The sequence below is a fragment of the Salvelinus alpinus genome, chromosome 1 (genome assembly GCF_045679555.1).
Source record: "Salvelinus alpinus chromosome 1, SLU_Salpinus.1, whole genome shotgun sequence".
In the NCBI taxonomy this organism is placed as follows: domain Eukaryota; kingdom Metazoa; phylum Chordata; class Actinopteri; order Salmoniformes; family Salmonidae; genus Salvelinus; species Salvelinus alpinus.
Genome location: NC_092086.1, coordinates 22,924,936 through 22,952,135, shown reverse-complemented (window position 1 = coordinate 22,952,135; position 27,200 = coordinate 22,924,936). Strand labels below are relative to the sequence as shown.

The window sequence follows — 27,200 nt, the reverse complement described above, 5'->3', positions numbered from 1 at the left end:
ATTTTGCCCTATAGGTCAAAATTAATCCTGCTTCACACATTTGTACAATTCTCACCCAGACACCTATTTGTATGTAAATGTTAAGACACATTTTAGTTAACTCAAATAGGCCATAATGCAAACCACTCAAGCTTGGCAGACATCTGCCGCTATCTTAAAATAATTACCAAAGACAAGTAGGCCTGTACATTATTTTATTGAATTAAAACACTTAATGTCAACACCAACATGATTATTGAAAAAAAGTCAAAATGAGGAATGTCCATCCATATTAACTGAGCTCAGTCCTTTAAATCCATGATGACAATAAAAATGTCCTGAGCACCTAAATTAAGTTGGTTTTACAGCTCATAACAGTAAAAATAAATGCACAAAACACAATGACAGTTGTCTGTAGTTATGTAATATTTACTATGTTAAATTATATAAAAACAAATATCCATCAATAAAATCTAGAAAGTGTCAAGGCACTGATGCAGTCAAATGCACCCAGGTCAGGTCTTATAGCAACGGGACCGCCTCCAAGTTCTCCTTGACGATGGTGTCCATGACGACGTGGAAGACCACCCGTACGTTGTGGGTGTCCGTGGCGGTGGTGTAGTGGTTGAAGACAAGCTTGTTGGGGGTCTTGTTGCAGGCCACAAACATGGCAGTGATGTGACGTGAGGCAGCATCCACGTCCCAGTCGGCTCCTGTATAAGGGGATGTAGCAGAGAAGTCACGTCAGTTCAGTGAAGTATACAAGTTGAATTTCAAGTTCAATCTCCCACAACTTACTAGCCATAGGGCAGTTGGGCAACTGCCTGATGGGCTGGTCCATCTTCAGCCCATGTTTTAGTAAATTTCGTTTTTTGTGTTGTGATCATTTGGCTAATGAAGGGGGCCTCAAAAAAAAAAGCCGGTGTTACAAATTCCCTGGCAAATATATTTTCTCAGCCCGCCCCTGTCCATCTCTATAGTCTTGTAGCTTATTCCATATCATCATCATCATCATCTCCATCACACGGTTATAAAGACCGACTCCGGTACAAGAGTGCTGTAAGGAAACATGTTAAGTAGCAATCATGCGTCAATGGGGTTTGCTGTCCTAAAAATGGAAAACGGTGAGTGTCTGCTGAGCCTTGCTCCTAGATAGTCCCTTAAATTAAAATCACAGTATTAGCTAGATGTGTGCATGTTTCAAAATCATGGACACGTGAAAGGTTTGAAAAAAAATCCAGTGTATGGAGATAAATGTCTCATTTAGGCATGATGACCTGTAACTCAGTGAACAAGTGAAATGATGTTCCGTGAGAAGTTCACGCAAAACAACTTGGTTCTTATAGAGTGGAAAAACAGAGAGAGAACAACCCCTGCAGCTCCACTGAAGACTGAATCACCTCCATTTTAATTACCACACCTCCAGTTCTGAGGGACGAGAGTGAAATATGGAAGACTGTTACTGAGCCCTGAGGACCAGAGAGGCTGTGTATAAGTGAGGTGTTATCGGTCTGCCATGATAACCCCCTGGCAAGACATTCTGGCTTCTGAGTGGCTGCGTCTGAAATGGTACCGTATAGACCTCTGGTCAGAAGTAGTGCACCATGTAGAGAATGCACTTTGAGACGCAGCCATTGTCTTGTATCTTGATACTCCCATTGGGAATGCTATGAGTAGGTTTCCCCTCATGCTGCAGGGGAAACTGCAGTAGTTCCAGTCTAAAGAATGTGGCAGCGTAAAGCGGAATGTGTGTACTGGATGTATGTTCGAGGGGGATTCTCCATATGAAGAAACCAGTCTCAGCTTTAAAATGACATGCAGCTTATAAAGCCTGTCTAAACACTACATAAATGTATAACGTATGTCATGCTCTATAAAGGGTTCATAAATGTATAACGTATGTCATGCTCTATAAAGGGTTCATAAATGTATAACGTATGTCATGCTCTATAAAGGGTTCATAAATGTATAACGTATGTCATGCTCTATAAAGGGTTCATAAATGTATAACGTATGTCATGCTCTATAAAGGGTTCATAAATGTATAACGTATGTCATGCTCTATAAAGGGTTCAAAAATGTATAACGTATGTCATGCTCTATAAAGGGTTCATAAATGTGGCATAACTGTGTGACACCCACCAATGTCAAATATGCCATAACCCACTGTTAATTACAAACCTGTGCTTTATAAAAAGGGTGGCATAAGCACAGCTTAATAAATCATTCTTCACAAAGCATTTGTAACCTTGTCATGCATTGCAATGTCAGGATAGTGGGTTTGAGTCCCGGGACCAGCCATATGTAAAAATGTACACATGCATGACTAAGTCGCTTTGGATAAAAACGTCTCCTAAATGGCAAAATTATTATATTTCACTAAAACACTTCTAGGATGGCCCAACCGTTTTCCCTCTTGGGTGCATAGCCAATATTGACCTCAACATTCCGCAAAATGCTGTGCTGCAGGATGACACAGGCTCTAAAGTGCTGTCATGCACAGAAAATGTTAGTAAAGCCTTTTGAAACTATTTCAAATTTGCCTAATAATGATTTTTTTGTCTACCCAAATTTTTCCTGGTTTTCCCACATTTTTTTTTCTTCACACTTTAATACAAAAAACTGAACTGCTTAAAACAATGCTTAAACCGTATCAGGGGGCAACTTTCGAGCTCTAAAATATATATCATAAAACCAGACATAACCAGTGCCTTCGGAAAGTATTCAGACCCCTTGACTTTCCAAATTTGGTAGGTTACAGCTTTATTCAAAAATGTATTTAAGTGTTTTTTTTGTTTTTGGTTGTGGCATTGGGGCTTCTGTGTTCATTTGTTTTGGCACCTCTCAACACCCCTCATTATCACCATCTCTGCACGCATCCACACACCATTCTTACTTGGATATAGTTTACTTTATTTAATAAATATATGTTAGTTATTTCTGTCATGACGTTGGCCTGTTGGGGGAGGTTTATGACCCCCATAAATACCTTTCCCCTTTTTCCCCCTCTATCGATGTGACTAGTACAATTCCACATATTTTTGGATTGACTAACAGCGAAAACTAACCAGAATTGATACCAATATTTTTTTACTTTACCTTTGTAACTAGGGAAGTAGAGTCGCAAGTGCCTTCCTGAGTTTAAGATCTTCTCCTGGAAGAGGTCACTTTTGTTCATTAACAGAATCTGAAAAAGATTTGATGACAATACAAAAATAGCGCTTCATTCCACAAGCATAAATAGCTAAAACAATGTCAACATTTGAACAATTTCTGAGGACAAAGATCATAAAATCAATAAAGATGCATGTCAAAAAGTTCTGAAAGTAAACCTTTAATCACTCTCCCATACATTCCTTCTAAAGTGTCACTCCTGACCTATACCAAGTCACATGACACACAATATCTTCCTAGAAGAGAACCAAAAAGACTGACAGTTTTTCAATTCAGGGTCCACAGCTGGTGTCAACCCTGTGAAAAGCACAGTAACAAATAAACAGTGCATTCAGATCTCTTTCCTTCCCACTGTTACGTTACAGCCTTATTCTAAAATGATTTTTAAAAAAGGTTATCCTCCATCTACACACTACCCCATAATCACAAAGCGAACAGGTTTAGAAATGTTTACATATTTATAAAAAGAAAACCAAAATATATTAAAGTATTCAGAGCCTTTGCTATGAGACTCGAAATTGAGCTCAGGTGCATCCTGTTTCCATTGATCATCCTTGAGATGTTTATACAACTTGATTGGAGTCCACATGTGGTAAATTCCATTGATTGGACATGATTTGGAAAGGCACACATCTGTCTTTATAAAAAGGTCCCACAGTTGACAGTTCAAGTCAGAGCAAAAGCCAAGCCATGAGGTCGAAGACAGAATTGTGTTGAGGTACAGATCTGGGGAAGGGTGCCAAAACATTTCTGCAGCATTGAAGGTTCAAGAACAGTGGCCTCCATCATTCTTAAATGGAAGAAGTTAGGAACCACCAGGACTGTTCCTAGAGCTGGCCGCACGGCCAAACTGAGCAATCAGGCGAGAAGGGCCTTGATCGGGGAGGTGACCGAGAACCCGATGGTCATTCTGACAGAGCTCCAGAGTTCCTTTGTGGAGATGGGAGAACCTTCCAGAAGAACAACCATCTCTGCACCACTCCGCAATCAGGCCTTTATGGTAGAGTGGCCAGGCGGAAGCCACTCCTCAGTGAAAGGCACATGACAGCCCGCTAGGAGGTTTTCCAAAAGGCACCTAAAGGACTATCAGACCAAGATCCTCTGGTCTGATGAAACCAAGATTGAACTCTTTGGCCTGAATGCCAAGCATCATGTCTGGAGGAAACCTAGCACCATCCCTACGGTGAAGCATGGTTGTGGCAGAATCATGCTGTGAGGATGTTTTTCAGTGGCAGGGACTGGGAGACTAGTCAGGATCGAGGGAAAGATTAACAGAGCAAAGTACAGAGAGATCCTTGATGAAATCCTGAGCGCTCTGGAGCAGGTTCTCAGACTGGTGCCAAGGTTCACCTTTCAACAGGACAACGAGCCTAAGCACACAGCCAAGACAACGCAGGGGTGGCTTCAGGACAAGTCTCTGAATGTTCTTGAGTAGCCCAGCCAGAGCCTGGACTTGAACCCGATCGAACATCACTGGAGAGACCTGAAAATAGCTGTGCAGCGACGCTCCCCATCCAACCTGACAGAGCTTGAGAGGATCTGCAGAGAAGAATGGGAGAAACTCCCCAAATACAGGTGTGCAAAGCTTGTAGTCATACACAAGAAGATTGGAGGCTGGGATCACTGCCAAAGGTACTTAAAGTCCTGAGTAAAGGGTCTGAATACTTATGTAATGTGATTTCAGTTTATTTTTTATAAATTTGCAAAAATTTATAAAAACAGTTTTTGCTTTCTCATTATGGGGTAGTGTGTTGATTGATGTGGGGGGGGGGGGGACTATTTAATCAATTTTAGAATAAGGCTGTAACGTAACCAAAATGTGGAAAAAGTCAAGGGGTCTGAATACTTTCCAAATGCACTGTACATCATTATAGCTTGTAAGAGAGAGAGAGATACCAGTAGCAACCTGAATATATGGAAGACAAGAGAAATGAGTTTGGAGGTTGGCCCTACCACTGTGATATATACACATACACCAAAAATAACACTTTACTGAGTTATAGTTCATAAGGAAAATCAGTCAATTGAAATGCATTCATTAGGCCCTAATCTATGGATTTCACATGTGCATCTGTTGGTCACAGATACCATTAAAAAAAATGTGGGCATGGATCAGAAAACTAGTCAGTATCTGGTGTGAGCACCATTTGCCTCATGCAGCGTGACAAATCTCCTTTACATAGAGTGGATCAGGCTGTTGACTGCAGCTTGTGGAATGTTGTCCCACTCCTCTTCAATGGCTGTGTAAAGCTTGTTGTCTATAGCTTATGCCTGCTCATACCATAACCCCATCGCCACCTTAGGGCACTGTTCACAACATTGACATCAGCAAAACGTTCCCCCACACAATGCAATACACGTGGTCTGCGGTTGTGAGGCTGGTTGGACGCACTGCCAAATTCTCTATAACGTTGGAGTCGGCTTATGGTAGAAAAATGAACATTCAATTCTCTGGCAACAGCTCTGGTGGACATTCCTGGAGTCAGCATGCCAATTGCACACTCGATCAAAACTTGTGACATCTGTGGCATTGCGTTGTGTGACAAAACTGCACATTTTAGAGTGGCCTTTTATTGTCCACAGCACAAGATGCACCTGTATAATGATCATGCTGTTTAATCAGCTTCTTGGATATGCCACACCTGTGGATGGATTATCTTGGCAAAGGAGAAATACTCACTGTAAACAAATTTGTACACAACATTTGAGAGAAAAGGTTTTTGTGCACATGGAACATTTCTGGGACTTTTTATTTCAGTTCATGAAACTTGGGACCAACACTTTACATGTTGCGTTTATATTTTTGTTGAGTGTAATTAACGACAGAAAACACTCGCGACTGAAAACTGATGACTCACACATCCACAGTCCAAACGTCTTACAACCTTTTACAGTCTAAACGAGACAAATTAAAACAAGCTCGTTACACGCTTTTTATAAACAGTCCTCCCGGCCTCGGCGCTGATCTGAGAACACCTCAATTATGCCCCTTGTGTGGTAATTGCCTGTATCTGAGGCAATTAGAGGCAGTTGTGCCGCCTGCGGCTGGCTGGGCAGAGGTGGTTAGCAGGAGGCACTCTGGGGACTCCATGGGCTTTAATTACATCCACCGGGCTGTCCTCAGCAGGTCACAGCGTTGTGCTTTTATTTAACCTTTATTTATACAGCTCAGTCAATTAAACACCATGATGCGATGGCGACATGTTTGAACGTTGTGGAAAGTTCAGAAGGAGCTGCGTCATGTGGAACAGAAAGGCCTCTCGGACGTGTAGAATAAGGAATCATGTCAGCGCCATATGTGATATGCCCGAATGTGGCCCTGGGCTCTGCCACACCACAGACAGCCCCAACATCAAGCACGTGACACTGGGAGTACAGGAAGATGTGTCCTCTAAAACCACTGATCCAGGGACATATGTTCTCCCCATAATTTAAATAAGGTAAGAATTGGGTGGTAGGCTAATCTGATGCTAGATCTGTCATTAAGGGCAACTTCTACCTGCAGCTGAATGTGGGTAACTGGAAGTGGCCAGAGGAGAAACCATCACTAAGGTGGACAAAGTCATTTGTAACCTTGATTGAGTGTGTAATGGTTTTACTTAAAAGTGACAATGTTTGGGAAAGGCAATCAGTTCGGAGGACTGTTATGGCAGAAATGTGTTAAGTAGGTGTTTTCAGACAATCTCCATGAGAAAACTTACCAATGAGGTACTTCTGAAAACTATGTTGGTGCAGATGGAGGTAAAGAGTTCAAGGCTCTCTTGTAGCCGGTTCTAAGAGGGAGAAAGAGAGAACACAGAGAAAGAGCAGGGAGAGAGGGATATGAACAGAGCAAGCAAGCACGAGCGAGACAGAGATAAAAGGGGTGGGGGGGAGATTAAGAAAATCAATGATACTGGACATAAAAGATCTAAACAAAGTTTCACTGTCAGATACTACTTCAAATATAGATGGTACCATACACAGCTTTAGGCCATTCTACTGGTTTGTTACATTGTTCTGACGTAGAGAAGGTACTGTGGTGTACACAACATCCCCCTCTACTTTTTAATCAAAGCTGAGACTGAACAGCTCTAACTCCCTTACCTTCTGCTAAATGGTATATACTATCTATTACCATAGAGCGGTCCTCCATCAGGGTCATGTCGTAGTCACTGAGCGCCACAACAAACAACACGGCCCGGACACAGTCAAAGTAGCTCAGCCACTTCCTCCTCTTGGTCCGCTGGCCGCCCACATCATACATCCTGGAGGTCAGCAGACAGACAACTTCATTCACAACTTAGAGACATGAGGTGACAGAACAAACTATCAGGCTACAGCTTCTGGTGGCAATCATTTAATTTCCAAAGACTTGTAAAATATGTACATCACCCTCCACGGGGGATATTGTAAGGTTGAAAGCACTGAAGAAAAACACCATAAATAGTGTATGAACGATGGACAGACTTCATATAACTGATGTAAAGCTGAAGAAAGATTTGACAGATTGGTACAGTCACTTGGGGAGAGAGTTATTGGCAGCAGTGTCCAGATGCAACATGTGGTAAGAAAAACAATATTTATTTAATATTGTTAACAGAACTTACACTAATTATATCCTGTGTCATCTTGAAATGTGATTAACATCAATGAAGCAAAATAACTTACAGATCCATTCAAATGAATGAAAATAGTCCGGAATGTTGAACATAATTGACTGGGAAAATAAACGTAATAACGTCACACCCGCCCATCACAAATGTTTCCAACTTCCACATTTCATTGATTTGTCATTCTGTCCAGACAAGGTGTCAGGCACAAGGGAAATGAGAGTTCCAAAATCAATGTGATTCTCCAGTTCCGCCTTGGGACTTCAAACATGTCATATCTCCACATCAGCTCACACTTCCCATCTATACTGAACAAAAATATAAAATGCAACAAATTCAAAGACAACTGAGTTACAGTTAAGGAAGTCAGTCAAATCTAAATAGATGCATTAGGCCCTAAATCGATGGATTTCACATGACTGGGAATTAAGATATGAATCTGTTGGTCACAGATATCTTATTTTTTAAAGGTAGGGGCGTGGATCAGAAAACCAGTCAGTATCTGGTGTGACCACCATTTGCCTCATGCAGGCGACACATCTCCTTTGCATAGTGGATCAGGCTGTTGATTGTGGCCTGTGGAATGTTGTCCCACTCTTTAATGGCTGTGTTTAGTTGACGGATATACGGATACACGTCAATCCAAAGCATCCCAAACATGCTCAATGGATGACATGTCTGGTCTGTATGCATGCCATGGAAGAGCTGGGACATTTCTCATCTTCCAGGAATTGTGTACAGATGCTTGTGACATGGGCCCGTGCATTATTATGCTGAAACAGGAGGTGGAGTTATGGCAAGACAATGGTCCTCAGGATCTCGTCACAGTATCTCTGTGTATTCAAATTGCCATCGATAAAATGCAATTGTGTTCGTTATCCGTAGCTTATGTCTGCCCATACCATAAACCCACCGCCACCATAGGGCACTATTCACAACGATGACATCAGCAAACCGTTCGCCAAACATGACGCCATACATTTGGTCTGCGGTTGTGAGGCTGGCTGGACGTACTGCCAATTTCTCTAAAATTATGTTGGAGGAGGCTTATGGTAGAGAAATTAACATTGAATTCTCTGGCACCAGCTCTGGATGGACATTCCTGCAGTGAGCATGCCAATTGTACGCTTCCTCAAACCTTGAGATATCTGTGGCATTGTGTTGTGTGACAAAACTGTAAATTTTATAGTGGTCTTTTATTGTCCCCAGCACAAGGTGGACCTGTGTAACGATCATTCTGTTTAATCAGCTTCTTGATATGCCATACCTGTCAGGTGGATGGATTATTTTGGCAAAGGAGAAACGCTCACTAACAGGGATGTAAACAAATATGTACACACAATGAGAAATAAGCTTTTTGTGCGTATGGAACATTTGTGATCTATTTTTGTTCAGAGTATATTACACCCAGCACCACCAGCAACCACTGGAGCACAGGAATAGGCCTACTGTACTCCAGTCTCTAGGAATTAACAAGATAGTAGCAGTCTGGTCCCTTATTGTACGTGCTGTAACCAACAACTGAGGATTGTCTAAAGCACATACAGTAGGAGTAGAGCATTCTGGGTAAAACATTTAAACGCTCGAACTGGAAAAGTAGTATTCCATGTTGAATCCCTGTGAAGCTCAGGGTCTTGGTGACGGTGACCAACCTGCATCTGACGGTCACCAGGAGTGTGATTACACTACCCTTGTCAGAGACACTTAAGCCGTGTCTTTGGGGTCACATTTTGTTTTAGAACCGGGCAGAGCAAGGATAGCCTGGTCCCATACGGCATACAACTCTTCCATAGGTGTCATGTCATACAATGAACGAACACACAACACAGAGAGGAGTTAGCTAATTACTGGACTACCAGGCTACAGCAGCAATCCCTAAGATAACAGTCATTGAGGTAGAGTATTTTTGGAACCATTACAAGACTGCTACATGACTGGGTCTCTGATACATATTCATAAAAGTTCTGCTTGTCGTGATGAGAAAAAATAAAAGTTGAATGTTGCTGAAGTTTCGTTTCACAACCAACTGTATCCACGTCTAATACCTGGTCGTGTCATTGATCATGGTTCTACGTCGAAAGCACAAGAGTGGAGCAGAAGCATGATGGCGTGACATGTTCAGAAGGCTGGAGCAGAAGCATGATGACGTGACATGTTCAGAAGGCTGGAGCAGAAGCATGATGACGTGACATGTTCAGAAGGCTGGAGCAGAAGCATGATGACGTGACATGTTCAGAAGGCTGGAGCAGAAGCATGATGACGTGACATGTTCAGAAGGCTGGAGCAGAAGCATGATGACGTGACATGTTCAGAAGGCTGGAGCAGAAGCATGATGACGTGACATGTTCAGAAGGCTGGAGCAGAAGCATGATGACGTGACATGTTCAGAAGGCTGGAGCAGATTACAAGGAGAATCAGCAAGGAGAGAAGGGGGTGTAGAGGGGATTTAAAGTGGTCATTAGGAGGAAACCTCTTGCTATTCCTTCTCTCTCTCTCTCTCTCTCTCTCAGAAGCGCAGAGAGAACGAGCGCATGAGCGAGAGACATCAATATCTCATAGGTCTGATTCATTCCTCAGTATGCCGCCTCCCTTGCAGCTGTGAGGGGGTGTCTGCTAGCACTCCTCAGGCACCCCTCGCTAAGTCGTGAGAAGGACCAGACGGGGCCACCATGGGACATTAGAGCCCAGAGAGTAGGGCAATCAGCAGGGCCGGTTTATAACACAACCCCTTCCCACCCTGGAGATCAGCATGCTCCTTGTGTGTACCAAGACACTTCGGGAAAAGTGCAGTCCAACAAATGATTGTGATCATCAGAAGGCAGTAAACTCAACTGTTTACTACATTCCAGTCAGAAGCCCTGGCTCTTGGTTTGCTATAAAGCTGAAGGATAGAGCTGGTGAAATGGAACCACTCAAGTTCATAGATGGAACTTCAGCTGCACAAATCAATCCCCACATTTCTTTGAAATTGTTTTTCAAATGGGCACACATTTTGCAAGTGGAGAATAATATTTCACCCCCGGCTCTACAGTACTCATTACAATGGCAAACTCCATCTTCATTGCCCACGTAGTTTGGCATCCCCTGGCTATTATTCCTATGTGAAACATTTGCCCACATTTATTATTCAATAAGACCAATTGAATAAGACAGCAAAACATTTGACTGTGAAGTTAGAGGCATTGATATTGCATGGAGATCAAGAAGTCATGCAGATTTAAGGGGATTTGATTTAAACGCATATTTCAAGTGTCCTACGAACTTTGCTCAATATTTCATGATTCCATAGAAACAAAAAACTAAAACTGTATTAGCATCATATAAACTAGAATATTACCAATTGAGTACAAAAATACCTTAATCATTTTCTTAGCTGCCTTTATCCATTTATGCAATTTTGTGCCCTTTCTCCATGGCATCACATTGTGGGAACAAAGTTATATGGCTGCGGTATGATTCACTAAGTTTCACCCACCCCTCCATGTCACAGCAAGGCAAGCCAAAATAGAACAAAGATTAATTCATGGCTCTGAGGAAGGTGTCTGACAAGCCAAATGTCATAATTTCTGTTTGCCCCTGTAGTACATATTAAAATCATGGTAGACATCCGAGTGATCCTTTTATTTTTCTAGGAATAGTCACAATATGTCGTGCCCAACGGTCATTTTTGTAGTCACGCTGGGGTGGAGCACGTCTGGGTACGCTTGCAGTTATGAATTTAAGCCTCTGGAAAACAGTACTGCATGTTGGGAAAGTGGTTGCCATCGGTTAGAACTAGAATACATGACGTGATAGTGATTCACCGACAATCTTCCTGCACAGTTCTCCTCTGCTCACTAGGAGACCAAGAAGCCAGAGACACTGTGACAACTTGTCTGAAGCCATTTTCACAATCCCACAGCTGAAACACCAGACTTACACAGAGGCTTCTTATACACGTACGTGAGGCGAAGAGGGGACATCGTCTTGATACTATAACAGTTTACTAGAATGAGTCAATACAGAATGTTGTACTGGTTTGAGATGAAGCACTATGGACATTCAGAATAATGCTCATTTGAATATGGTCATACTCAAGGAACCATAAGATGACTATCACCAGAGGAAGTTGGCAAGCAGAATTCGTTTTGAAATATCACCCCGTCGCCTGTAATCATGTAGTGTTGTCAGTATGACACCGACCCGCTCTAAACAGCCATACCACAAACCCATTCACAACACCACCCACCTGCCTACAGAAATAACACTATGACACTGAACTGAGAGTGTATGATCACACAGAATATTTTCTCAAGGTATCAATGGGTGTCATTGTCTTATGACATATGACGTCATTCTAACAGAGTCGTTAGTTACACTCTGAAGTAAGACAATGGAGGTGTACATTTGTTCTAAAGAACATGTGTAAAATAACATTTAGAAAGCAAGATGAATGTATTGGACAAGATTCATGGGTAGATGAATTATGGACTGGTTTAGACAAGACAATTCTCACACGAAATAGAGCCAGTGAAAACCATTACTTACCTGAAAACCATGTGATTGACTGGAAACCGAGTCTCGATGATTCCGGATGTTCGCACTCTCACCCGCAGTACGTCCGCCTCAGTGGGAATGTATCTGGGAGAGATGATCCGACTTATGTTCTCAAAGAAACTGGGAAAGGCAGATGGAGGAAACGACAGTCAAAAGAAACAAAAACCGCTTTAAGACTGTAAAAGGTTTAACTGAAGAACATGAATCAGGCAATGTTGATTTTTTTTTGAATAACAACATGGTTAATTACGTTCAAAATGTATTTAAATATTCATACTTATTTTATTGATGCATTAATCAGTGCACAACAGAATAAAAATCACACACGTTCCAAATGTTTAGAGTCACTTAGAAATGTCCTTGTTTTTTTAAATAAAAGCACATTTGTCCATTAAAATATCAAATTGATCAGAAATACAGTGTAGACATTGTTAATGTTGTAAATGACTATTGTAGCTGGAAACAGCTGATTTTTTTATGGAATATCTACATAGGCCCATTATCAGCAACCATCACTCCTGTGTTCCAATGGCACGTTGTGTTAGCTAATCCAAGTTAATCATTTTAAAAAGGCAAATTGATCATTAGAAAACCCTTTTGCAATTATGTTAGCACAGCTGAAAACTGTTGTTTTGATTAAAGAAGCAATAAAACAGGCCTTTAGACTAGTTGAGTATCTGGAGCGTCAGCATTTGTGGGTTCGATTACAGGCTCAAAATGGCCAGAAACAAAGGACTTTCTTCTGAAACTTAAGCAGTGTTTGGGAGTGTGTGAGATCAGAGGACAGTCCACCAAGTGGCTAGCTAGGTGGGTTCCACCACCAGAGGACCAGCTGTGATCTGACAAACGTCCACACAAAAAGTATTCCGAGAGAGATGCTTTGTGTTGAACGTGTTCATAGAAACCTCTTCATCCGTAGGATCCACGGGGACCTGAGTCAGAAGATGTCCATAGTGATGCTAAAGGGATCGTCAGAAACATCCAAAACTGTGGATGGTGTTAAAACACACCAAGCCTTAGGGAAATGGCCAGTCTCTAGAATTTGCAATTATAAAGCATGTTCCGTGTCAACACACCTCCAAGGCTTTTCTTACTCCGTGTATGCAAATCAGGTTCATGAGCCATCATATCAACGCAAGCTTTCACTGGAATACTTTGAAGGTATAACGGCATAGCTGTGTTACCATAGCCTGACTGTTTCAGCAGAGCTCTAAAAGCAAAGTCCTTTCCATAAGAGAGAAAACTCATTAGAACACGTCAAAACAACAAGTCACTTCTCATGCCACAATAAAAGATAGACAACCATTAGAACGGAGGCCAAATGAGCAGTGTTGATCTAAGGGGGAGGAATAACATGACATATTGGAGCTGACCTTTTGATCACACAGCAATTAGCACTTTTCACAAAGCAACACACACAAGCTGGCGCAGTAGAGAACGTCACGAAGCTCTGTAAACTGATACCTCCAGGGTGAGACAGAGGTTCCCGCCAACCACCTTCCTACACACGCTGCACTACACCGCCATGAGCCAGGCATTCGTGACATTCCGGCCCAGTCTCATTGTGTCATCCACCAAGGATGCACAGCCACCCCCTCCCTCCATTCCTTCCGCCCTCACACCCTCCCCGAATGCAGCACTCCCTACATGGCACTGGTGATGTTGAGTTGTGACCAACAGGCCCTGGGTTCAAGTAGTATTCGTTTCCATTCAAATACATGGAGCGTTTGATTGAACCTGGCCTGGAGTGTGCCGGAATGTGCAGTGGCTATTCCATTGGTTCTATTTCCCAAGACAAGTTCAATTGAGCGCAGCTAAAGTATTCAAAAGAAAATAAATACCATTTCAACCCAGGTCTGGCGGCCATGAAGCCCACGTCAAACTGTCCACTGTCCGGCAGGCCATAGTGGCATGTCAGTGGGCCACGGAGGCCCAGACTACAGGGGCGGAAGCTCCAGGCAGGCTCAGCTGCAGTGGGGGGTTGATCCAACCTGGCACCCTCAAACAGGACACCAAGCCTGGGTACGGTCATGACACCCACACCCCTTGCTATCCTCTGCTGGGCTGCTGTCTTGAAGGATCGAGAGTTTGGAAGCAGAGCTTCAAAGTGACGGGGATGGACGGTACAAGCAGAGTTCTTTTCAGCTTGGATTAGCAGTGTTACCAGAAGCCAACAGTTCCAGTTCCTCAGCCTCCTCTAAAACCCAGTGGAACAGTAAAGAACGACAGGTCAGGAGCAGGTCTGAATCAACTGTCATTTCTGTAACAAAAGAAACAGGTCTGTATGAGAAAAAAAACAGTTGTCTCTTCTACATGTAAACTGTCAGTTTACTGTATAGCCTCTTGGACAGTCTCAATACTTAACGGTTTCCTCTTCTCACTACCTTTCCGGTCACAATAGTCTAGAATGGCTTCCTGTCCTCATCACCTTCCCTTCATGACTACCGATGAGTGAAAGGTTTCCATTATATTGCTTTCACCTGAAGTGACCTGCGAGATCAGTGATCGGCAGAGGAGAGAAGACCAGGAAAAAACGTTGAGCCTTTGAGTCAATGTAAAAAGGGGTTCAGTCAATCATCATTTCCTCCCTTCACAATCCAGAGGAAGTCAACGTGTGTAAAGGGTTCTGATCTAAAGTGGTGCACTATAAAGGGAATAGCGTACCATTTCAGATGCAGACAGACTTTGATGTGTGGTCTAAGGACAGTGGGAGAGAATGGGAGGAGAGAGGTAGGGAGCTGGGAAGAATGAGGCGATCCTTAATGTCACATCACAACTCCCGCTCCCAGCCAGAGGAGGAGACACGAGGAGTTCCGATAATGAAGCAGTCATGGTGGACTGGTCAATCCTCAGTCTGGGAAGATACTTGGACCCTCACACGACAGAACCCGGCACCTGTTGTTTCACTGGTAAGAGCATTCCCAAGAGCAGTACAAAACATTAGAAACGCCAGCTCTTTCCATGGCATACTGACCAGGTGAATCCAGCTGAAAGCTATGATCCCTTACTGATGTCAATTGTTAAATCAGGTTAAAGGATTTTTAAGCCTGGAGACAATTGTGAAATGGATTGTGCATGTGTGCCATTCAGAGGGTGAATGGGCAAGACAAAAGATGAAGGTGCCTTTGAACGGGGTATGTTAGTAGGTGCCAGGCGCAACGGTTTGAGTGCGTCAAGAACTGCAACACTACTGGGTTTTTCATGCACAACAGTTCCCTGTGTTTATCAAGAATGGTCCACCACAGATGGACATCCAGCCAACTTCACAACTGAGGGAAATATTAAGAACGCTTTTGATACCTTGTAGAGTCCATGCCCCGACAAATTGAGGCTGTGCAAAAGGGGGTGCAACTCGTGTGTGTGTGTGTGGTCCTCTGCTGGCTTGCCTCTGAAGCTAAGCAGGGTAGGTCCCTGGATGGGAGACCATTAGCCCTTTATCATGACTCAGTTATTACATTATACATAAGAGTCATTAGCTGAAGGCATCTTCTGTAGGGGGGGGCGTTCTGTTAAGATCTGTGACACTCGGTCTCAACATTAACACGTCGCTTGCAGTAAGGCTTGGGAAGCAAGAGGAACTTCTCTTTCATTAAAGCAATAATTCATTTTCCAAACTCAAAAGGTTCAATTGATACACACTTTTATATGGATAGGGTTCCCACACGGCCATATTTTCATGTTACAGCGCTTGTTTACAGAAAACAGACAAAGACAGAGTGGACTACCTGTTCTATTTAGCTATCTGCATCTCTGAACACCTGTTTGTAAAGAGAAGACAGACACCACAAACATGTTGTCACAAAAAAAAAATAACTGTCCGCTGCAACTGTCCCCCCTACAGTAAGTGTTATTATTGTGATGTGAAAGTAGAGACATTTATGTTTCTAGAACCGTGCCGCAATTGAGAATCAATTCACGTTTAGGTGGAATATTTGGCTGTTTTGGCTTCCAGCGCCAATTCACCCTTTAAACAGAACATGTAAGGTCCTTGGACTAAGGAGTAATGTTAGGCTCCTTTAATCCATTATTGGGCTAGGAGAAAATATGGAGGGCAAGTAGGAGGCACTGTTACCTCTGGTCTAAATAAGATCGATGCCCCAGGGCAGTGATCGAGACATTGCACTGAGTAGGGGTCCGTCTTTTGAATGGGATATTAAACGGGTGTCCTGACTCTAGGGTGGGTTAACCCCGGTGTCCTGGCTAAATTCACAATCTGGCCTTCATTCTATCATGGCCACCTAATCATCCCGAGCTTCCAATTGGATCATTCATTCCCTCCCCTGTAACTATTCCCCAGATCATTGCTGTAAATTAGAATGTTCAGTCAACTTACCTGGTAAAATAAGGGAACATTTAAAAAAACACTTTATCAAATAAAACTCACGACATCAGTGTGAAACATAACTAAAGAGAGCAGAATGCTACCGCCGTTAACTCAAACCCACATCATCATAATCCACACTTCACTTGAACAACACCCCATTCAGCAGAGGTAATGTCCCTGAAAACAAGGCCTAAAGAGGCACTCAATTGGGATTTGATGACACTTGAAACAAAATGTCGTAAAAACCCGCCACGCTTCACAAGAAGCGCCTAATTGTGTCGCTCACCAAGGACGTGGTGCTATGTCCCATCATATCACATGCTTAGAAACACAGCAGCTGATCAACCCCCACAAGAGAGGACATGTGTCTGACACCAGAACAAAAAAGTAATAACTATTCTGAGCATGACCTCAGTTCAGGGCAGGGGCCTGTTTTAGGAACATGTAAAACGCACACATACCTCCAACTACAGAGAATGACGCCATGGTGTTTAAGTAGCCATCTACATAAGCAGTCTAATATACAGGAGTATATTCAAAAAGAGGACAAATCGAGAATAAACCGGTGCAGATTAAATTGGAGCTGGGTAACGTCACAATACATGTGGATCCACCGCCAACCCCTCTGGCTGGCAAACCCATACATAGCCCTCTGGTGCCACCTTACCAACAAACCCATACATAGCCCTCTGATGCCACCTTACCAACAAACTCATACATAGTCCTCTGATGACACCTTACCAACAACTGCCCCCCAGGTGGTGGGTGAAGTAAAGCAGAACACATAGAGCCGCTGCTTAGTTCATAACGCAGACAGTCAGGAGTCTTTTAACCAATTATCCCAATCACAACACACCTCTGTAAATAGTAGTATGTACACAATCCCCGGTTATCGCCACTCACTTGCTCACTAGACATACAAGCATTTCAAACTTAATTCTCATGTCTTTTTTTTCCATGTCCTTTTTGAACCAACCACCACGTTTAAAGATTTTCCGCAGGCATTACATTATAATGAAGGACCAATTAAAAATGTCAATTCAGCAAAATGTCAGGAGAATCATTTCCTGTGACAGATTTTTGCTACAATCCCATTATGTGTATATCGACGAGGAAGTAAGCAAAGGCTTCCCTAGTACAACCTGGGAGGATCCACACGGTCTAGTCAGTCTGAATGAGGTGGGACAGCGCAGATAGAACATGCGTCACGACACCAGTAGCACGATTCTTGATTTTCCATGGCGAAGAAGAAAAGCAGCCATGAGACAGACTATTAAAAACTCTATGGGCCTTTAAGAACCTGCTTTATGTCATATGCTTTCTGCTATACCTTCAATTATAGGATGCGAGTGACGATAGTGAAAAAGACAAGAAACACTGCCGCTACCTCGCTCTCCAATAGAGGTTGATTAAAAATATATATTGATACAGTGTTAAAACCAAAACGCAGCATTTCTATCAACGTCCACTGTTTCATCATGACATTCAGTGAGCTCCATATGTTGTTTCCTCGCCATGATAATACTTCAGAGAGCTGTGATACTGAGTACAGTGACAACACTACATGTAAGGTACTCACTAGAGCGCGGAGTCGTTGAGTTGGAACTCGTAGCCTCTGGCAGCTGCAGCTCTCACACCCTGGTCGGCCCAGAGAGCGCAGAAAGACAGGGCCACAAACGGCAGCAGCTCCCCGTCCTCCCCGAAACACTGGCCACAGGACAGCACAGCGCGGGCATGGGCCTGCATGGGGACAACATGCAGAGGGCTTCATGATCACCGATACTCCAGGGCATTGGTTCCCAAACTTTTTATAGTCCCGTACCCCTTCAAACATTCAACCTCCAGCTGCGTACCCCCTCTAGCACCAGGGACAGCGCACTCTCAAATGATTTTTGCCATCATTGTAAGCCTGCCCCACACACACAAAATGATACATTAAAACATAAGAATGAGTGGGAGTTGTCACAACCCGGCTCGTGACAAACAGCTCTTATAGGACCAGGGCACAAATAATCATCAATAATATTGCTCTTTATTTAACCATCTTACATATAAAACCTTATTTGTTCATCAAAAATTGTGAATAACTCACCCCAGGTTAATGAGAAGGGTGTGCTTGAAAGGATGCACAACTCATAAGCAATGTTGGGTTGTATTGGAGAGAGTCTGTCATAAATAATTTTCCACACACAGTCTGTGCCTATATTTAGTTCTCATGCTAGTGAGGGCCGAGAATGCAATCATGTACCTATGTGAGAGTGGAAAGGGCATCAGTGACTTATCGCAATTTTCCAAGGCAGGATACTCTGAGCGCAGCCCAATCCAAAAATCTGGCAGTGGCGTGTGATTAAAATCAATTTTCACAGAACTGCTTGTTGTAATTTCGATGAGGCTGTTGTTCAGTTTATCGATAAGTGGACTGGAGGAAGGGCATGAAAGGGATAACGAATCCAGTTGTTTGTATCATCTGTATCGTGAAAGTACCTGCGTAATTATTCACCCAACTCACTCAGGTGCTTCGCTATATCATATTTGACATTGTCCGTAAGCTTGAGTTCATTTGCACACAAAACAAAATCATAAAATAATGGAAAGACCTGTGTGTTGTCCTTGTTAATGCATTCAGAGAAGAGCTCCAACTTCTTAATCATAGCCTCAATTTTGTCCCACACATTGAATATAGTTGCGGAGAGTCCCTTTAATCCTAGATTCAGATCATTCAGGCAAGAAAAAACATCACCCAGATAGGCCAGTCGTGTGAGAAACTCGTCATCATGCAAGTGGTTAGACAAGTGAACATTATGGTCAGTAAAGAAAACTTTAAGCTCGTCTCTCAATTTAAAAAACAAGCGTGTCAATACTTTGCCCCTTGATAACCAGCGCACTTCTGTATGTTGTAAAAGCGTTACATGGTCGCTACCCATATCTTTGCATAGTGCAGAAAATACACGAGAGTTCAGGGGCCTTGCTTTAACAAAATTAACAATTTTCACTGTAGTGTCCAAAACATCTTTCAAGCTGTCAGGCATTCCCTTGGCAGCAAGAGCCTCTCGGTGGATGCTGCAGTGTACCCAAGTGGCTTCGGGAGCAACTGCTTGCACGAGCGTTACCACTCCACTATGTCTCCCTGTCATGGCTTTTGCGCCATCAGTACAGATGCCAACATGAGCAGCAGCTACATACGGACCGTTAGTGGAATTCCTGCGAGAGAGTAACGGTTAATGTGATTGGATGTTAATTATTTGACTAGGCTACCTGTATTTGACATTGTGTTGTTATTTCACTGAACATTAGATGGTTTAATTTTATTTTTGGCAGTGAAACGAGGCTAATCTGGCGAAAGAAAAAAACTCACCCAAATGTATAGACCGTTGGAAAATATAAATGGACTGTTTGAAAATGCAAAAAGTCTTTAATTTTTTAAAATATATATTTAAATGTGAATCACATTTTTATTTGGCGTACCCCCGACGGCATTGCCCCAGTTTGGGAATATGATGAAAATTTGCTGTCTCGGGTCTTGTTCATTAGGGAATGAAAGACAATTATGCTTTTTTTTTATTTGAGTTTTGCTATGTAAAACTAGTGTTTCTTATTGGACTAGCCCAGATAGTCCCTCTCGGTTTCAGTCTTTTCTTCCATTTGGTCCTAATGAACAACCCAACTAAATCATAATGGGGCATGATGATTCCTTGCTGTCCCCAGTCCACCTGGCCTTGCTGCTGTTCCAGTTTCAACTGTTCTGCCTGCGGTTATGGAACCCTGACCTGTCCACCGGACGTGCTACCTGTCCCAGACCTGCTGTTTTCAACTCTTAATGATCGGCTATGAAAAGCCAACTGACATTTATTCCTGATTATTATTTGACCATGCTTGTCATTTATGAACATTTTGAACATCTTGGCCATGTTCTGTTATAATCTCCACCCGGCACAGCCAGAAGAGGACTGGCCACCCCTCATAGCCTGGTTCCTCTCTAGGTTTCGGCCTTTCTAGGGAGTTTTTCCTAGCCACCGTGCTTCTACGCCTGCATTGCTTGCTGTTTGGGGTTTTAGGCTGGGTTTCTGTACAGCACTTCGAGATATTAGCTGATGTACGAAGGGCTATATAAAATAAACTTGATTTGATAATGACAGATGTAGAAGATAAATGCCAGTCCCTGTGTCCACTTGTCGTTATTAGTGAGGTCAAGAAATGTGTGTGAGGCAAAGAGGCCTTTAAACTTGGAGATATGGCTTGTGATCGTGTTAGGGACGTAGCTAGGAGAATACCAGAGCAAGGCTGACATCTAACGTGACAGCTGAGCGCTAGTTTCAAAAGAGGAAACTATGACCATGGTCAGAGATGTAGGTCTAAAACTGAGCTGACTAGTTACACTGTATGATCCTGTTAGGTCAACATGTGTTAAATGGGGGTACAGAATGTGTTGCATCATTACTAGAGGGTGTGAATAGAGACCATATTTCAATAATGTGTGCTGTATCTGTATGATGGAAGACCACAAATGGTCTTCTGGCTAGTACCCTCTGCTTATTGTGGTTTATGTATCTGTTGCCTGGAGTAACTACGTATTTTAAATTGTCAAATCAAAAGGCCCTAACAAGGTGGTCAGTAAGTAGCTCACATGAGATGATGCTCCAAGACTAGCTACTAGCTCTTCTCCCTCACCTTGTTCTTCTTGTTGGCCAGATTAATCCTCAGCAGTCCCATGCCGCGCAGCACAAACTTCAAGGAGGTCAGGAGGTTATCCAGCACTGCAGCCTGTGAAGGGAGGGAGTTGAGTTTTTTCAGTATTTGAGTTTTTTCAGTATTTCAGTATACAGTGAGGGAAAAAAGTATTTGATCCCCTGCTGATTTTGTACGTTTGCCCACTGACAAAGAAATGATCAGTCTATAATTTTAATGGTAGGTTTATTTTAACAGTGAGAGACAGAATATCAACAAAAAAATCCAGAAAAACGCATGTCAAAAATGTTATGAATTGATTTGCATTTTAATGAGGGAAATAAGTATTTGACCCCTCTGCAAAACATGACTTAGTACTTGGTGGCAAAACCCTTGTTGGCAATCACAGAGGTCAGACGTTTCTTGTAGTTGGCCACCAGGTTTGCACACATCTCAGGAGGGATTTTGTCCCACTCCTCTTTGCAGATCTTCTTCAAGTCATTAAGGTTTCGAGGCTGACGTTTGGCAACTCGAACCTTCAGCTCCCTCCACAGATTTTCTATGGGATTAAGGTCTGGAGACTGGCTAGGCCACTCCAGGACCTTAATGTGCTTCTTCTTGAGCCACTCCTTTGTTGCCTTGGCTGTGTGTTTTGGGTCATTGTCATGCTGGAATACCCATCCACGACCCATTTTCAATACCCTGGCTGAGGGAAGGAGGTTTTCACCCAAGATTTGACGGTACATGGCCCCGTCCATCGTCCCTTTGATGCGGTGAAGTTGTCCTGTCCCTTTAGCAGAAAAACACCCCCAAAGCATAATGTTTCCACCTCCATGTTTGACGGTGGGGATGGTTTCTTGGGGTCATAGGCAGCATTCCTCCTCCTCCAAACACGGCAAGTTGGGTTGATGCCAAAGAACTCCATTTTGGTCTCATCTGACCACAACACCTTCACCCAGTTGTCCTCTGAATCATTCAGATGTTCATTGGCAAACTTCAGACGGGCATGTATATGTGCTTTCTTGAGCAGGGGGACCTTGCGGGCGCTGCAGGATTTCAGTCCTTCACGGCATAGTGTGTTACCAATTGTTTTCTTGATGACTATGGTCCCAGCTGCCTTGAGATCATTGACAAGATCCTCCTGTGTAGTTCTGGGCTGATTCCTCACCGTTCTCATGATCATTGCAACTCCACGAGGTGAGATCTTGCATGGAGCCCCAGGCCGAGGGAGATTGACAGTTCTTTTGTGTTTCTTCCATTTGCGAATAATCACAGAAACTGTTGTCACCTTCTCACCAAGCTGCTTGGCGATGGTCTTGTAGCCCATTCCAGCCTTGTGTAGGTCTACAATCTTGTCCCTGACATCCTTGGAGAGCTCTTTGGTCTTGGCCATGGTGGAGAGTTTGGAATCTGATTGATTGATTGCTTCTGTGGACAGGTATCTTTTATACAGGTAAGAAACTGAGATTAGGAGCACTCCCTTTAAGAGTGTGCTCCTAATCTCCGTTCGTTACCTGTATGAAAGACACCTGGGAGCCAGAAATCTTTTTGATTGAGAAGGGGTCAAATACTTATTTCCCTCATTAAAATGCAAATCAATTTATAACATTTTTGACATGCATTTTTCTGGATATTTTTGTTGTTATTCTGTCTCTCACTGTTCAAATAAACCTACCATTAAAATTATAGACTGATAATTTCTTTGTCAGTGGGCAAACGTACAAAATCAGCAGGGGATCAAATACTTTTTTCCCTCACTGTACATGGCAGCTAAAATCTGAAGTGTGAATACATCAAGACAAGTAAATCAATAAATATGTTCGCTAATCGAGAAAGTTCAGTAGTCTGATGGAATCACTCATGGAGGGCTCAGTTTAAATACTTTGGATGGTGAGCAAGAGAGGGAGGGAGAGAGAGGGGTGACTATTGAGCACTGGGACTGGGCTATTCTTCACAACAATGCAGATAGAACAAAAATTAGAATGATTCCCTATTCTGCCAGACAGATATTCATGCCTGTTCTATGTGAATGTAAAATGTTCAATAATGTAACACCCACCTTTACAGACCCCTAGCCAAGGACTAGACACAGTAAAAAAAAACATGGTTTGAACAGTATACAGCTACCATTAACCGCACCAAAGCTCTTCTACCTCCATGGTCTGATTGGGAGGAGGTCGAATCACCTTTCCCAAACCCCAGCCCCCATACATCCAGACACAACATCTCCCTCCCTAATCTCCTAAGTGGAGTCACTATCAGCTACATCAGTGCCCTGTCCAGCCCAAACACTATTCGATTAAGCATCAGTAAGAGCATTTTCTAACAGCATGAAAGCATACAGTATTAATCGAGGGCAGTATGCATTGATCATGGTTTCGTGACTTGAATACAGCTTTTTTAAGCCAACAACATAACAGGCTATGGACCTGTCTGGGTTCTTTAGAATAGTGAGAATGTAGTGTAACAAAGCCAAGAATCCCCTTTAAAGAAAAAAAACATCTCACAAGACATTCGAGAATCTCTGCCAAGGAGGGTAAAGTGTACAGCACCTTGAAGCTAATAAGCTCTGGCTTGGAGAAGCCATGACTGTGGATGATCTTCATCTGCTTGACCATGGTACTCTTACCACTCTCTGTAGCACCTGGAACAAAGTCGTCATCACATCTGTGCAATCGAATGGTAACTTAAATCAAACACATTAAATATATTCTGCAGTGACATTGTTGGCCATATGTGATTTGCAACCAACCTGGTCTCAGAGCATACATACTGTACATAAATCCAAGACACCTCATTTAGTATGATATGTTGAGAATTACAATTTCTATCACATGTTATGGATTCATAAAAAGCATGCAATATGTTATGAATCTGCAAAACATTTGATATGTTACAAATTCCAGGTAGGTGGCTAAGGTTAGCTAGCTCGCTAACGTTAGAGTTAAGTTTAGGAATTAGGTTAAAGGGTTAAGGTTATGGGACATGTTAGGGGAATGGTTAGCTAACATGCTAGTAGTTGCAAAGTATCAAGTAGTTCAAAAGTTGACAATTACCTAAAATGCTAAAGTTGTACATGCTGAGATTCTAAATTATCTAGCAACCGTTTGCATTATAAGGTTAGGGTTAAGTATAGGAGTTAGGTTAAAGGGTTAAGGGTTAAGGTTAGGCAAAGGGGTAGCTAAAATGGTTAAGGTCAGGGTCAGTGGTGGAAAAATACCCAACTTCCATACTTGAGTAAAAGTAAAGATACCTTAATTAATAGAAAATGACTCAAGTAAAAGTGAGTCACCCAGTAAAATAGTACTGAGTAAAAAAGTCAGAGTATTTGGTTTGAAATAGGCTTAATTATCAAAAGTAAATGTAATTGCTGTAACTTTTTGGGTGACTTGGCCAAATTCACACTGTAGAAATATGAGTTATAGATCTATTACTCTACTTGAACGCAAGTCTAAGAAGTGGTAGATCTGTTTTATGTGCACAATTTCCTTTGTCTCTTCAAACTGCTAAAATAACTTTTTGATTATGGAAAATTTATTTCACAAAGGTTTAGATGGTTGAATGATTCTCTACACTAGAGCAGTTTATTTTGTTACAAACTGAAATTAGGCAAACTACAAAAAAATGCAACACGTAAAGTGTTGGTGCCATGTTTCATGAGCTGAAGTAAAAGATCCCAGAAATATCCCACACAAAAAAAGCTTTTTTCTATCGAATTTAGTACATCCCTGTTAATGAGCATGTCTCCATTGCCAAGATAATCCATCCACCTGATAGGTGTGGCATATCAAGAAGCTGATTAAACAGCACCATTACACAGGTGCCCCTTGTGCTGGGGACAATACAATGCCCCCCTAAAAAAAATTGCCGTTTTGACACACAATGCCACAGATGTCGCAAGTTGAGGGGAAAGGGGGGATATTTAGTCAGTTGTCCAACAATGTATTCAACTGAAATGTGTCTTCCGCATTTAACCCAACCGCTCTGAATCAGAGAGGTGTGGGGGGGATGCCATAATCGACAACGTTGTCGGCACCCAGGGAACAGTGGGTTAACAGGCCTTGCTCTGGGGCAGAACGACAGATTTTTACCTTGTCAGCTCGTGGATTCGATCCAGCAACCTTCCGGTCTAACCACAAGCCATGCAATTGGGAGGGAGCGTGCAATTGGCATGCTGACTGCAGGAATGTCCACCAGAGCTGTTGCCAGAGAATGTAATGGTAATTTCTCTACCATAAGCCACCTCCTACATTGTTTGAGAATTTGGCAGTATGTCCACCTGGCCTCACAACTGTAGACCACGTGTAACCACGCCAGGCCAGGACTTCCACATCCAGCTTCTTCACCTGCGGGATTGTCTGAGACCAGCCACCCGGACAACTGATTAAATTCATAGATTTGCACAATCTATGAATTTCTGCACAAACTGCCAGAAACTGTCTCAGGGAAGCTTATCGTCCTCACCGGGGTCTTGACCTGACTGCAGTTCAGCACCATAACCTACTTCAATGGGCAAATGCTCACCTTTGATGGCCACTGGCACGATGGAAGTGTGTGCTCTTCACGGATGAATCCCAGTATCAAAAGTATAAATCATTTTTAATTCCTCATATTAAGAAAACACAGCACCAACACTCATACATTTACTAACAACGCATGTGTGTTTAGTGAATCCACCAGATCAGAGGCAGGAGATGACCAGGGATGTTCTCTTGATAAGTGTGAATTGGACACTTTTCTTGTCCTGCTAAACATTCAAAACGTAATGAGTACTTTTGGGTGTCGGGGCAAATGTATGGAGTAAAAAGTACATTATTTCCTTTAGGAATGTAGTGGAGTAAAAGTTGTCAAAAATATAAATAGTAGAGTCCAGATACAACAACCTACAGCAGTAGGGCCTACTTTAAAGTATATTTTCTTAAGTACTTTACATCCTTGGGAAGGGTTAACTAACATGCTAAGTAGTTGCAAAGTAGGTAAAAGTAGTTCAAAAGTAGCCTAAATTATAATTATCAATTTGTGTTTCTAGAAATGTGTGTTATACCCACCCAGCCAAACTCCTTTCAATTTTGCATTAAGTAACCACCTGTCTAGTAACCATACCAAAGATAACTTATCATACTTAAGTGTCTCGGATTTCCATACATAATAACACGAAATTATGTGAGACCAGGTTGTTGCAACACATACACACAGCACGCACAAACTTACCAAGTAGCAATATTTTGATCACGTTCACCTCAAGCTTGGCTTGTTCAAACAAATCCCGTTCTATATTAGAGTTTTGAATTTTCGCCCTTTTCTCATCCTCAGTAACGTCGGGTACGGGGTGAATGCAAATTGATCTCACGCACATCTAGGTTTGAAAAGTAAACTTTAGTCGAATATACAGTATGTTCTATTGGAATGTCGCATAACGACTGTCCGGCGATGTTTGCTTGATTTAAAATGTATTGGAAAAAACAAATGAGGTGTACACGTTAACACAAACAACATTTTGATATACCTGCAGAGGGGCTGGCAGAATATTGAAAAAGCGGAACATCTTCGCGGTAACGTTTGCTACAAACTGGGGCTGCAAATTCAACACGCGATAAAGAGAAATTATGTAAATCTAAAGAACAGGGAATATGTCCAATTAATTTCTATAGGCTTTACTACTCACTGGTCAAATCTTGCAGCTAAACTTGCAGTTTAGCGTCACACATGGGAGGTGACCTAACAGATAACACCTGTGCATCATTAGTGGAGACCCGTGCTCATTTCATGAAGATACCAATCACGGGCGCGAGACTGAAGGAAACTTAATTAAAGCCTACACATACCTATTACAGTGTCCTATAACTAAGTTGATCGCTTTATTTAAACAAACACATGCATAGTGCTTTATAATACATTACGTGCTCTTGTAAACAAACACTATATAGCCT

General features: G+C 42.5%; 1 protein-coding gene across 2 annotated transcripts; it reads right to left on the bottom strand.

Annotated features, from left to right (window-relative positions):
- Positions 1-180: 180 nt before the first annotated feature.
- On the bottom strand, positions 181-27,083 carry LOC139571477 (guanine nucleotide-binding protein G(o) subunit alpha-like). Of its 2 annotated transcripts, XM_071394409.1 has the most exons (11): positions 26,936-27,083; positions 26,777-26,845; positions 26,482-26,626; positions 23,823-23,914; positions 21,274-21,366; positions 18,185-18,345; positions 12,273-12,401; positions 7,271-7,400; positions 6,855-6,926; positions 3,079-3,166; positions 181-692 (listed from the first exon to the last, which is right to left on the bottom strand). In XM_071394409.1, the coding sequence occupies exons 2-11, from the start codon at positions 26,813-26,815 to the stop codon at positions 502-504; spliced, it is 1,140 nt and encodes a 379-aa protein (XP_071250510.1). In that variant the 5' UTR covers positions 26,816-26,845; positions 26,936-27,083; the 3' UTR covers positions 181-501. The 2 variants fall into 2 exon arrangements, with proteins under 2 accessions (XP_071250510.1, XP_071250500.1); XM_071394399.1 differs by lacking the exon at positions 26,936-27,083 and having other exon boundaries at positions 26,777-26,929.
- Between the last annotated feature and the right edge of the window lie 117 nt (positions 27,084-27,200).